General features: G+C 39.2%; 1 protein-coding gene across 2 annotated transcripts; it reads right to left on the bottom strand.

The window, feature by feature from the left end:
* Positions 1-520: 520 nt before the first annotated feature.
* On the bottom strand, positions 521-14,124 carry LOC121638450 (mitochondrial glycine transporter B-like). 2 transcript variants are annotated; one of them, XM_041983260.1, is made up of 8 exons: positions 13,534-14,124; positions 13,112-13,207; positions 10,650-10,774; positions 9,704-9,788; positions 8,891-9,070; positions 7,313-7,481; positions 7,066-7,229; positions 521-2,356 (listed from the first exon to the last, which is right to left on the bottom strand). In XM_041983260.1, exons 2-8 carry the CDS (start codon positions 13,187-13,189, stop codon positions 2,234-2,236), a joined length of 924 nt encoding a protein of 307 aa, XP_041839194.1. In that variant the 5' UTR covers positions 13,190-13,207; positions 13,534-14,124; the 3' UTR covers positions 521-2,233. The 2 variants fall into 2 exon arrangements, with proteins under 2 accessions (XP_041839194.1, XP_041839195.1); XM_041983261.1 differs by lacking the exons at positions 13,112-13,207; positions 13,534-14,124 and adding an exon at positions 11,719-11,843.
* Positions 14,125-14,533: the final 409 nt, after the last annotated feature.

The raw sequence follows: 14,533 nt of genomic DNA on the forward strand, positions 1-14,533 counted from the left end.
GCTCTTTAGTATTTGAATGAAGGGGGTCCTCGAGGAAAATAGGCTGGGAACCACTGCCATAGAGGTTAACTATTACTTTAAAAGCATATGTCAGAGCTGTGCTTTGGTTTAAAACCAAATGATTATCCAGGGAAGTAATATACACACTCACTCAATCAAACAGGATTCTTTCAATAACCTAGATAAGATGCTTGCTAGCTAGCTGGCCTATAACCGTCCATATGACTAATTTTTATAGCTTTGTCCTTTTTAACTGAGACAATTTTTTTTGTAATTGGGGCTGCAAGTATTCTTTTTTTTAACTTGCTGTACTGTATTTAACTCTTTGAAATGAGCCATTTTAAATGTCAGTAACTGCCTAAAACGAGAGATTTCTGAATAAGCGTTTACAATATTTTTACCAACATTCCAGATGTCAAATATTAGCTGTTGTATGATTGAAATCAGCAATAATATATGAATAAAGAATGTGAAATAAATTAATAAAAATAAATCTCATTAAATAATAAAACTCAAAATGACTTTCGTTGGGAAAAGAACATTTATTGACTTAATAAAAAAACAAAAATCAGGCACTGTCGGGCAACCCAACAAAATACCTACATTTAATGACTGTTTGCAACACAAGTCACAGCAGAACTAAGAAACAGGGGAAAACTTAGAGGTGTGAATAATGGCACAAATACAAAGATTGTGTTACACAGCAACACAGAGGCTTTTAAAATGTCTTGTCACACACACACACACACACAGCAGCAATGTCCGCTCAGCCTCACACCCCTTTGTTCTGAGTCGGTGACGCCTCAACCTGCACTCAAACCTTCATCATTAGTTTGCCAACAAACAAAAAAAATTTTTCTCTACTTATGTTTTATTTGGCAACACCTACACATATTAACTATTTCAAATTTACCCTGTTTTTTAGATCAACAACAATAAATAAAACATGGAAACATGTGCTCCAATTTGGCCTTTTTTGTGAACACTGATGACTTTGTATTAGGTCACATGTTAACACATCCACATAAAGGCTGCAAAGAGACAAAATCCACAGCTTCACCACCAATATGGCCTCTGTAAATCCTTCATAAACATATTTACATAAAGATTAAGCTATGCTACCACTGCAAACTTAATTACAGGAAGAAACTGAATGACTTAACCAAAAATTTAAAATATTCTAAACATTTTTAGTTTCTGTATTCAAAGTATTTACTTAAAACGTAGCAAAAAAGTGCTTATTTTAGCTCAATGTTCTGCCTCCTTGTCAACACAAAACCATTTAGTTTACATCCTGCATTTCTTATAAAAATAATCAAATAATACCCACCATGGATTTTTTTCTGCTTACCACCTGTCATTTGTTGTTGTTTTGTTTTTTTGCATGTTACTTCTACAGCAGAAACTGAATAATGCTGCAGACTCTGTGTGCACACTATAAATAAAATCAGATCCATTCTTAAAATCCATAATCAAATATTAAATTATTCAACTCATAAAATTCAGCAAATTTATGACACGTGAATTTATTTTAGCTACAAATGTGACTTTTATGGGTTTTCATTTTTTTAAAGCACATCTGGTTTAATTAAACAGAGTCTAAAAGCCCCAGAGGTGTTTATAAAGTGGAGTGATTTTTTTGCCACTGTGTGAGTTCTTGTGATTGTCTGAAATAAGCTTCTCAGCTTTTCAATCAGCAGCAGTCAGAAAGTCAAAAACATTGCTCAATCTTATGCAAGTTTCATGAACATGGCAGAAGCCAGAGCACCTTTCTGAACTAATTTTCTATTTTAGTTCCCTCAGCTGATGTGCTTCACCTCAGCTTGTCTTCGCAGTTTTTTCAAAGACCTTCTCAAAGCGAACTGTTGGACCCCGAAGAGTCGCTGGTCCTTGTTTTGAGTGCTTACACATGCACAGTAAGGGATAAGTTCACTTCACAGCAGGGAGAATCACTACAGCCCAGGACTGGCATAACAAAGTGTCAGGTGTAACATCACAATCTCATTAATAACACACATTTAGAATATTTAAATAACACACACTCTCTCTCTCTCTTCTCCACAGACATTAATCCACCTGGTTCCTCTGCTCAAAGTCTTGGTAGCGGCTGCTTTGCTGTCTTTATAAGCTCCTTAGCTCCCTTTTCTTTTAGCTGTCAGTGCAAAACATTATATCATTATCCCACCACATTTCACGCCTTTTTCTTTTTTTTGTGGCATCACACCATTTCTCTTCAGGATTTGAGGCCCATGCGAGCCATCAGCTGTTCATATACAGTCCAAGCCATAGCAGCCATCAGAGTGCGGCGAAGAGACCGGGGCACTGCTCCACGGAAGAAACCACCCAAACCGTGTTCCTGAGACAGAAGACAGAGCACAGAAAATCAGTGTGGCATGAATTAGACTTAAACTACTGCTCCTTATATAAAATCATAATTCCCATGTTAAAACAAGACTCTGATTTGGTGTTTCCTAACCATAGGGCCACAGCCTGTGCTTGGGCCTCCAGTGCCACCTAGCATGATGTAAAAAGAAGGCACAAGAGATTGTTTATCAGTTGCAATACAGCTTGCTAAAGCATCAGTCAGTTGTTTAACAAGGTCCAAAAAGCAGATGCTCAGCTAGCTGCTAGCCTGCAGCAAAAGTTATAAAGAAGGAAAAAAAAAGTTGCCCAAAATGCTCCCTGAAAGGCAAAAACTTTACTCAAGTAGAACTGAACAATGGAATATGTTTAATCATAAATGCTTCTTTAAATTCTTTTTACTGATGTTTTTCCATGAAGATGCTGCGCAATACATTACAATAACATTTTCTCAGCGTCCTTTTTTTCCAACTAGGAACAAAGTAACTTACTAACCAGCTTTGATGTTGACATTGTCCAACCAGCACATGTTTGACTGTCCCTCTACACGTCTTACCTCATTTAAATTTCTCCCCGTTTCAGCTGCACTTTGTTCAGGCAGTAGCTCGTAAACTACACAATGTACACTAAAGTAAACACACGGCTAATGGATGTATGAGAAGTTGTGTTAGTAGCGTTCATGAGAAATGTGGTGATTTGGTTCATTCGTTATAATGATGGAAGTCTGGCTGATTTTAAAGATTTGGCTTCCTAAGAAGAGCTGGTTCTTCCAGGTCTCAAATGGTTCTTCATTTATCACTCGGAGCTTCTATTTTAGCTTAATTTAGGCTGTTGTTAGGCCATTTTTTCTATTATTTGTTTTCATAAAAGCCTTAATTTTATGTATTTTTTCTCAAAAGAAAAGAAGAAAAAAGCCTTATGATACTTTAGATAAAGTGTTAATCTCATTTTTTACATTCTGCTCTCAGCTTTTCAGCCTCCGATATCCTTAAAATTGAGGTCAATGTTGCTTATTGTTTGTTTTTGCTCATTCTTTCACTTTAATCCTGATACGCCTGCATTTAAATCCGGCTAACCTGTCTCTATGTGAACCTGGTCTGTACCAATACACTGTCTTTGTAGCATCCCCCCCTCCTTCCTTCTTAAAATGTAACTACACCCCCTACTTTTTGCATAACTCCAGCCACTGCTGAATTTGAAAAATGCCTGAAACTGCAAAGGTTGGGGTGGGCGGTGTGGGGGGATCAGGAGAGTGGGTGGGTCGGGATACACAGGCAGAAATGATGGACAGACAGCAGCTTAGCTCACTGGAAACATGCAAAACGAGATTCACAAAGCAGTTACGCCACAGAGCGTCTTTGAGGTGGAAGACTTTTCTCCTCAGCTACACATGAACAAGGTGGTCCTGAACCGTATCAGTCTGAGCCGTTAGTGCTTTTACGCTGACCTGTCAGCAGCTCCAGCAGCCCTGGAAAGCTGTGGAGACTCGCAGCAGGTTGTGGCAGCTGCAGGAAGTTGCTGCTGCTACAATTTGAGCTGCTGTCCATCTCCAGATGAGGATCAGCAGGTAAAGAATAAAGTCCAGTGTTACTTTTACACCCCTCAAATGCACAAATCCGTCCCATTGCAGGAATATTTCATCAGAAACTCTGAAAGAACAGAAGTCTGAAACTAGCAAATCTACACCATAAAAGTTCACCTTCCTTCATGTGCATTGGTGAGTGTGGTTTTCTTTGCCTGCAAGGCGAGGACCCATCTATCTGCATCTTGAGGGTTTTTTAAAGTTTCTTGTGACGTAAATAACCTCTCTATGTTACGAAAAACAAAACCTGGTTTTACCCTGTAAAGGGCGTTATGAGCCATTTTTTACCCACAAAATCCCGTAAAAAAAAAAAAAAAAAAAAAAAAAAAAGATCAACAGTATATGTGGTTTTCATCACAATTAGGTAATTCTGTGTTGTTTACAGTTAAAAAAAACACATTTTTGTGTGCACTACCCCTTTAATGGTATGATCCTCACATGTGATTGGCAACCTGCTGTGCATCTGCAGCTGAAGATTAAATTCTGTCCAAGGGGTTTTGTCTCTTCTCGCTCACGACAAAGACACATCACTAATTCATCACCCACTAAAGTGGATGAAAGTTTTTTTGCCAAATTTAATTTAACCTACATTTGGCAGGCTGGCAGCAATTAATTTATATTCCTGTTCTGAAATACTACAAACCTCTGAAAATGAACGCATTACGTGTCACTGAGAATATTTTGAGTTAATGTGCACCAGAAAATGTACACCCGATTCTAGAGAAGAAAATGGCTTGTACTAGCAGACATGAAAGAATAACTATAATAACATAAATAATACCTTTAAAACCTCAGTTTGTTTAGTTTCTGGTTAGCAACTACAATGTGATCATTACAGCCATGCAAAACCTCTCTGACCCCATGCATTCTTTGCTTAAACAAAAAAAGTAACAGACATTTTTATAGCCTAGTCAAAAAAAAAAAACAGTAAAATCAATATAAGCAGTGATGAAGGCTCTCCCTCGCCACTTCGGCCTATTTTTCCATAGCGTCCCCTGGCAACCACCTTCGTACTGTACACGCACTCTCGCCTGCACCAGCGTGTTCACTCTTCCAGAGGTTTTCTGCATTAGCTGGAAATTTTCCTCCTCAAATGATCAACTGGTCCCTCAGTGTGCCCAGTGATGATATCTGAAGCATTCAAGACCATGCCTCTGACACGTATTAAATTCATACAAAGTGTTGGATGGAGATTTTCACTCCACGTTAACTGTGTGGCCACTAGGTGACACTCTTACTTTGGGTAGGTATTCCTGTACAAACATGTTCAGGACGGGACTCTTATAAACACTGAAAAATATCATCTGCATTGGTCAACTTAGTCCAGAGTTACAACAACTTCCTGTTTAATGGTGAAGGATTAAAACCTCACAGGAAGCCATTTTAATCATGATGATGCAAGAAGTCGGTTATCTTTTATTATTTCATGAAGGATAAAGTTAATGAGTTTAATTCAGTTCAAATGTATTAAAGGATTAAAAATATGGGCATTCCTGTTTCCAGTGGGTGGGGTTATGATGATGAAAGCATGCTGACACGTAGATGTGTCCAGGAGGTCACTGTTGTCACACATGTTAAGTTTAAAAGACACTGGATGATGTTTGGAACAGATAGAAAGACTTCATGTTAAATGGCGAAACATCAAACTTTGAGGAGTCGCCACCGCTGAACGCCAACTCCTTTGAGAAAGCTTTTGATAACTTTTGATCACAGATGCCTCTGGAGTGTTCAGACTAACTTTGAGATCAGTATAATAAAATCTGTAGGAGTTTGTTAAAATCCAATGCAAAGAAAAGGCTAAAAATGACCCCAAAAAATGGCACTTTTTTCAAGATGCCCGACTTCCTGTTCAGTTTAGGCTGTAGGTCCAAGAGATGTTCTCGGATGTTCTAACTATGTGCCAAATTTCCATGTTTGTCAATGTAGTGGGTGGGGCTAATCAAGTAAATGATTGTAGGGGGCGCTATAGAGCCATATTGCAACTTATCCAGCATATATCCATTTGATTCCAGGCTGGACTGTCATCTGTCCTGCCAAGTTTGATGGAGATCAACAGTACAATGAGTCGGTTACAGGGGCTTCATTTTTTATGGCATCGGGCCAATATTACCTACGGTTACGTTTTGGCGAAGGAACTTGAGTTTTATACTGGGGTATCTTGGAAAGGTTTTATATATTGTGATGCAGTTTCAAGTTTATGGGGTTAATCATTGAGAAGTAGGACCTGAAGTATGAAAAAAAGCACTTCCTGTTTTAAGGGGGCAGGGCTTAGTCCTAGATAGGAAGTGGTTATATGAATCTGTTCTGAACTGGACACTGATTAATCACTGTAAGTTTGATGGTGACTGGATGAAATTTGAGGGAATTTACATTCATTTATGATGTCACGGCGTCTTATCGAAGATCGCCATGGCCCCACGGTCCCGCCTTGAAGTGTAGAGCAACAGTTTTTACCGGATATCATCACCAACTTGTTTTCTGCTCTCTGATCTGGTTGTGTTCAAAACGTCAGAGAACTGGTTCTTTGAGTAAAAAACATGACCTCCTGTCGGCAGGGGGCGTGGCTAATTTGTAATCCAGTTATTGACATGTAGATGTGTTCAGGATGGGACTGGCTTTTAATCTTTTAATCACACATGCCTTCTGAACATTCTGATCAATTCTGATGGCTTTACAATAAAATCTCTAGAAGAAGTTTGTTCAAATGTGACGTAATGAAAATGCCAAAATGGCGACTTTCACACGAAATGGCAGACTTGCTGTTGGGTTTAGGGCATTGCTCCATGTGGCTTTTTTGTTCGCCAAAGCATGTAGAATATCTGTACCGAATTTCATAAAGATTGATGAGGCGCAGTGGCAAAGCTGCAAAAGAAGGTGGCGCTCTCATTCAATTTTACCCGAAGAGCCCCGAACACCCCAAAATAAGAAAATGTTCATGTTCATTTGGGGGCTAGGCAAAATTGGTGAGTTTTTGAGCACGTTTAAGCCCCCAAAAATGCTAATTATCTGGCATAAAAAGATTCCAGAAGAATAATAAACGCTTGCATTTCAATAGGCCTTCGCATCGCATTCGGTGCTTGGACCTAATGAAACAATTAAACAACATGGCTATAAATACACACCTTATAGATGTAGAACACAGCATCTGCGGTGCTCCAGTGGGACGGGCTGATTTGAATGTGGGTCTTCACCACATCTGCAGGCTGTGTGGCCACTGACGCCATGACACCTGCCAGAACCCCACAGCTGAAGTTCACCAGCGGAGCGTAGGGCGCTGAAGTTACCTCTGACAAAACAGAAACTGAGTATCAGGACAACGTTTCACATCATGAGTTCTAGTTTGAGCTGCTAATTCGGTGGTCATCTCACCTTGAGGCAGTGCTCTCTTGGCCTGGCTGTAGAACATGACGTAGATGCCAGAGAAGGGGGCATCTCGGAGCAGCGTGGCGGTCAGACCGGAGAACAGAGCCCGGATTCCCTCCGTCTCATACATGCTCCTGACAGCGCCGGCCACACTCACATAGTTGTAACACCCACTCTGAAACAACAACAGAGTCCACATGAAGCACTTACAAAGTTGTTTTTATGACATTTGGAAACATTTGAATAAGAAAACACATTAAAGCTGAGTTTCAGATTCTGCATGAAGGATTGAATGAGACATTTTGGGTTTTAGTTTTTCTGTTTCTCCTGTCTGTTTAAATCACTTATAATCTCAGATGAGCTTCATTAAAGGGAAACTGCTTAAGAAGGTTGTTCCACATTATTAAGCAAGTCCCAGTTTCCATGCAGTCTGGGTAAAAAAGGATCTCTCTGCAAATAAAGAGTGTAAAATAGTTCAATGGAGATGCCACAGCTTCAAATACCTGCTTGTTGCTCATCAGTGGCTTTTTAACAACTGCTCACTTAATAAGATGCATTTTCCCTGACGGAGACTTTACTTGATTCCTCTTTACCTAAACGAACCTAATTGATCTCTGAAACACACACATATTTTCTTTTACCAGTACAATGAGCTCACTGAAATTTTCCTGAAATGTCCAGTGTTTTTATTTCTTTCACAGAGCATTGCACTATATCAGAATGCTGAAAACGCGAGGACATGGAATGCCAAGAACCTCTCCATGCAAGGTACTCCACAGTTGGGGATAAAGCTGTATTTGAGCCACCCTTAACCAATGCTCTCAAAGCAGAAAATATGCAGTGGGCTTGGAATTACATGAAAAATGCCGGCTACACTGGATGTTCTAGATCAGGGGTAGCCAACGTTGGTCCTCGAGGGCACCAATCCGGCAGGTTTTCCAGATTTCCCTGCTCCAACACACCTGACTTAAACTAACGAGTCATTGTGGAGATCCTTATAGGCTGTTGGATCCATTTAATTTGAGTCAGGTGTGTTGGTGCAGGGAAATCTGGAAAACCTGCCGGATTAGGGCCCTCGAGGACCAACATTGGCTACCCCTGTTCTAGATGGATGGAGTTGGTGGAGGAGTGATGTTTTGGGCAGGAATAATGTGGAGTGAGATGGTAGTACCCTTTAGGTGGACTAAGGATGTAGTTTCTAAAGCCCCCTTTCCACTTGCTTGGTATGGGAGGGTTCTTTTGCATTTCAATTAGCAAAAACTGGGTAGGGTGCCATAATATTTGATCTGACCCATCCTACTTTTTGGGACCCTTCTGTTGGGATCACAGTCGTTTCAATCCGACCTTAAAGTTTTGTTCAATAAAATCCAGATTATTCTATAAACTAATTAATTTTTGACAGTTAAAAAAACTCATTATGTGTCAATCACATTGATTATTTATGAGAAATGAACAACAGCATACAGAATAAACTGGAATACAGTGTAAACAGTTCAACATTAGCACCAACTGTCTGGCTGCAAGTTAATAACATTAATTAACCATAAATTGCACAGATCTGAGGTCTAAGTAAGCGTTGTGCACCTCGAAGCGCGTCTTGATGACGGTGAACGGCAGCATGCAGACACCGGCCACAGTTCTGGCCCCTGCTCCAAGCAGAACCGCCTCACCAGCATTCGGTGCCCGGTCCTGGAAGAAGTGCTGCTTCAGGGAGTAAAAGGTGCTGAAGTAGATGCCGACACCGGGGATGCAGCGCACGAATGACTGCAAAGACAGAAATAAACAGTGTTTGTTTTTTGTCTTTTTATTATTCTATTGGTATTTGATCAATAGATGATTGAAAAAATGTTCTATACTAATTTAATCAAGATATTATATTTCAACCATAAAGAAATTTATTAATTTATTTATGTATTTATTGGGGACAATGCCTAGAAACAACGAAGACAAAGTGCAACTGATGTTTAGCATAAAGAGTACATACTGTAGCATTAAGCTAATTCACAACTCTCGTCCCTGATTGGTTTTTCAAATGAGGAAGAAAGAAAGGAAAAAAAACATTAAAAAAAGACGATATTCTCTTTTCTAATTTTTCATTGCACTACGGCTTGTTCAGCTTTAGCTAATTAACGAGAATCTAGAAAGATTTTTTCATCTTATTATCTTTACTGTTTTTGAACAGAGTCGACATTTAAAAGCACAACAGACTTCAGCAAGGCCTGAAGAGTGTGTTTGGCTCCCAGGGCAAAGGATGAGGAAACACTAATGTGAGCTGAAAGAGTGACGGAGGTTCGCTGCTGGACAGTTTGCACAGCCCATTGCACACATACCAACATGCAACAACAGAACTTATAACAACAAGAATTGCTGTAATAAGAATTATTGTCGGCGACTCACTGGTGAAACTCCTTTCCACAGACTGAAGAACTTCTCTGTCCTTATAACATTGACGAAAACGGTAAACATCCCCACCTTTGGTGCACTGCAAGAATACATTTAGGTTTGTTTATATGAGGAATATCTGATACAAATACACACACAAAAAACAAACAAACAAACAAAATTAGGGGTCTAACAATACATCAATCTACAACAATCTATCAATGAGCCTGTGACATCAATCCAATATCGAACATCGTTCAAAAATCATTGCAATTATCATTTATCAAATGCGCTTTTATTTTGAAAGTGGCTGTATTTTGAGTTCTCATGGCATGTCGTTTTCAAGTGTGTCTTATTTTTTACTTAAATTGATGAACTTAAATACCTGAGCTTAGGAATAAAAATTTTAAATGATATGTTTTGTGATTTTGATATGAATAGAAATGACTGTTTAATTACCTGTAATATAATTTCCTACAAATCAGTGGATCCTAAATCAAATCAAATCGAAATCAGATCATGACTGAATTTGAGATATCGACAAACAATGAATTACTTTTGATTTAATCAATGTATCGTATTGTGATCAACCTGCTGATTTATACTTATATGAAATAAAGACATAAAGATCAGGGGTGACAGATCAATCAGCCTCCACAGAAATCAGCAAACCTCCACTTTAAAATAAACCCAACTTCCGATTTAAAGGAAATCTCCAGTTCCTGTCCTCAGTGGTAACAATTACAACTATGCAGGCTGACAGTGTGATTATATGGTACTGGTGTGACTAATTGCTCTATATAGGTCAAGATAACAGATTCAGACTGGCACTGCTATGCCACGTGTGTGTGTTAATGACATATAACAGCAGAGTTATGGTGATGTACACGTGTCTGAAAGGCATGCAGGTAACAATCAGACTGCATGTGTGTTCATGTTGTGTATATGTGCATGCACACACCCCGGTTTAGCATTGTTCTGCAGGGTCTGCAGCCGTGTCTTTACCAGATCCAAAGGCTGGAAGAGCAGCGTAGAGCAGGTGCCGCTCAGAGAGCCACACATGAAGGCTTTGAGAGCTGGGTGAGCCTGAGGACAATGACAGTGAGACGGGGAGACGACGGAGTGAGGGATAAAAGGAGAGGAGAGCGATATGGCAACGAGAACCAGAGAGAAATGGCGGACACAGAGCACAGCGAGTGGACAGGGACAAATGGAGGGGTGGAAACATAGAGAGAAATTTAAATTACATTTAAAAAAAAAAAAAAAGAAAATGACAGAAAGAGGGAAGACAGATGATAAAGGATTAGCCACTGTGTAAAGAAACAAGATGTGCAGCTCAACATCTTCACCATTAACCAGCTAAAATACTAGCGTAATTTATATCATACAAAATAAAAGATTAATTCAATCAAACATGTCCCAGAAAGAAAGAAAGACCGTATATGCAGAAAATATTCATTCAAACGTAAAGGTTCTGTGACATTTGTATTACAAGGGGAAAATAAGCCTGTGGCACAAAGCAGAGGCCAGGTTCCTACACAGTGAAGATGATGGAGATGTGCAGAGACAGTTTACACACACACACACACACACACACACACACAGTCACATGTCAAACCGTCAGAGGACATCACATTGAATTTGCTTTACTTTACACAAACCTTAAGCCAGATCTTCAACTAATATCTTCATTATGAGGAGTTTATATTTGTTTTATCCCATGAGAAGCAGAACATTCACGCTGCATGACTATTTAAGAGATTCCTGCCCATACAACATGAGTGATACATGAACCACCCCCTCAACACGTTAAAACCACACAAAACGGTTGTTTAGTGCAATCAAACTAAGACTCAGCATTATCTGCGTTCACGTCCCTGACAGCAGACGGACGGCAAATTTTGCCACATTTAAACGGAAACTTCACAGCGACAAAAACAAACCATAATGATTGGTCTGCTCTAATAATTCAACAGCACAAAAGCTGCTTTTACACATATAAATATGGCCATTTAAACACACACTCCTACCTTCCCAAAGCTGCCTGAGGTACGGCTCTGAGAATCACCTTTGTCCTGCATTTTCACCACCCTCTCATCTTGCAGCTACAAATGGCATAATGTAAAATAGACTTGCCCCTCTTCCTTCCGTCTCCCCTTTCTTCTCCCACGAACCCACAATGGCTTTCTCTTGGTTCTCTCAATGCCCCCCCCCCCTTCACAGTCAAAGCAGAGGCTTAATCCAGCCTGCACTTTTCAATAGGCTTCTATCTTTATCTTCCAGATACACACTTGCATATCTGTATCCCCCCCCCCCCCCCCGCGTAACGCTCCTGCTAAATTGCATTTTTATCAAATCCATGAGTCATGAAGCAAAGAGTTTGGACCTAAAATGTAGGTCGCAGGGGAAAAAAAATATGTAGATATGCAGGAGTCAATTTGCACAAGTAAATACACAGACTTGTGCTGCACAATTTACACACATATTTTGTTTTCTCTGTGCAGCTTTCAGGAGAGTGCTTCTAAATATTTTAATCCAGAAAAAGAGCATTTTTTGGCATATAACGTAACTGCTGCCAGCAAGGACCAAGTCAACAGTTCCTCAAAAACAGCTAAAAGAAAGCTGGTTTTCTCTGCACTTTTACTACATTTAATATGACGATATCTACTGTCATGCGTTTCAGTGTTGCAAGCATGGTCAGTCAAAAATGGCAGCTGCAGGTGCTAATAATTACAAAAAAAACAAACAAAAAACAACATAAAATATATATAATGTAATTCTACCAAACCACTGTTTTTGTTGCTGCCTACCACTATCATTTATTTCTTAGATTCTCATAAAAAGCTACTGAGTGTGAAAACATATACATATGATTTTAATGCCGTTTTCTTGGTGGTAATAAGGGAGTATACTCTTTTACGCAGATGCCTAAACTCTTCTGCAAATGATGCACCGAGCAGTTTTGCTCAGGTGTTCTCTAGCAATCCTCCTCTCTCCTTCTCAAGTTGCATCTTAGGAATTAAAACATCCTCTAGGATGTTGGCTAACGTTAATTTTCAAGTTAAAGGAAGAGGATAAAAGTGAGAGGAGATAAGCAAGTGCATACTAGGGAAGATAGGATGGGTTCGTTGTATATTTCAATTATCTTTGAATAATTCTGGTGTCTTATCTGAAGTAAAAAAACAGAAACAAAAACAAACAAACAAAAAAAAAAAATGAAACATGAGTTCATTCATCCTCCCAAAAAGTAAATGACATGTCCTGAATGTTTGTATTATTATTATTTGTTTAAGAGGATGAAAATTTAATATGGTATTAAAGTAGTTTTGCCGTTTTAATGAATAAATTAGTTTACACACAGGTTTAAGTACATAACAATGTCACCTTCTATAAGATTTAGTAATTATATAAAGGTTCACTCACCGCTGATAACTCCATCTTTGAACTGGATGCTGAGCTGGAGCCCAGTTTCTCTGTTGATACTGTCGGCTTAAAGCTCATTGATTCAGACCAAGGTTACTTGGAGGGGAAAGAAAGAAAAACAGAAATAGAGAGAAAACGTGTGAGTCATGTATCACCGGCTCAAGACAAGCCGGTAGCTGCATGCTAGGTTAGCTGACTAGCTAGCTGTCAGAATATGGCAAGGTTAAGTTAGTACGACATCAGGCTTTCACACACAAGACGGTTGATTCCAAGTCTGATAGTTAAATAAAGCGACATAAACTAAAGACAGGCTTAGTAATACCACATTAGCTACGACAGCCCGTTTGAGCTCAGCGAAGAAGGAAGTCTATCGCATTACTCTACTTGCTAGCAAGCTAACTTTATAAGCTATCTCCTCTTACCTGGTTTTTAGGGGTTAGGGATCGGTGAAAGTGATGATCCCCCATGCTAGTGACAAAAAATCCATGTTTTGTATTTTTAATGACTACCTGAGAACGTTTTCTGAGAGGCAAAGTTTCAACATTCAGTTTGCCAGTAATAATAACGAACTATCTGGCAAGGCTAATTAAATAACGTCAGTGTTACAGTAGCTTTATCGGGATCCTTAAATTGTTAATAAACTGTCGCACAAAATTGTGAATTAAACGTTACTCCACACAAGAGAACTTCCCTCCTATGGGGACACTCCGTAGGTAGGTATGCGTACTGCTAATGCCGCTTACAGCCGAGCTACTGTAATTGTTAGCGTCTTGCTAGCAAAGTTCACCTCAGAAAGAAGAGCGACATGAGCCCGGCGGAAACGCTTATAAAAACGCAAGAATACCACTGTCACAAACCATTGCACAGGTTGGTCTGGTAGGTTATGAAAATTGGGACAGTATACCGCATGAGCGTCAAACACACGAAACATCCAGAATATGAAGTTAGCTGTGCCGTTTAGAACCGGCTAATAACATACTGATACTGCATAAATCATCGAACCGGTAGGTGCAGTTTCATAAATGGCCGCTAGATGTCGCTATTTTAGCAGAAACTGAAGTTCGCCGTTTAACCACGTTATGCGGACATTTGTTAAAGAACAACCTGAAGATTGTAAGGTTAATTTGTTTCAAAGTTCCAAGAAATTAACATGGTGTTTTTGTGTTACTTTATTTCAAGAGGACAAGGGTGTAAGTTTGACTTTGCTATTTTTGATATAGGTAAGCACATAAAAAAAAGAAGCTCCTAGAGTGTTTTGTGTAGTGTACTTACGATATATTACTGGCAACCTCATGTCATTTAGAGCTGATAGAACATATAAACAAGTGTTTTAATCCAAAATATTCTTATTTTTGCCTATACTATGTACAGGATAATCTTAATATTTGTAATGTTATGAATTAAAGACATGAAGTATACAAT

The sequence above is a fragment of the Melanotaenia boesemani genome, chromosome 4, assembly GCF_017639745.1.
Source record: "Melanotaenia boesemani isolate fMelBoe1 chromosome 4, fMelBoe1.pri, whole genome shotgun sequence".
In the NCBI taxonomy this organism is placed as follows: Eukaryota; Metazoa; Chordata; class Actinopteri; order Atheriniformes; family Melanotaeniidae; genus Melanotaenia; species Melanotaenia boesemani.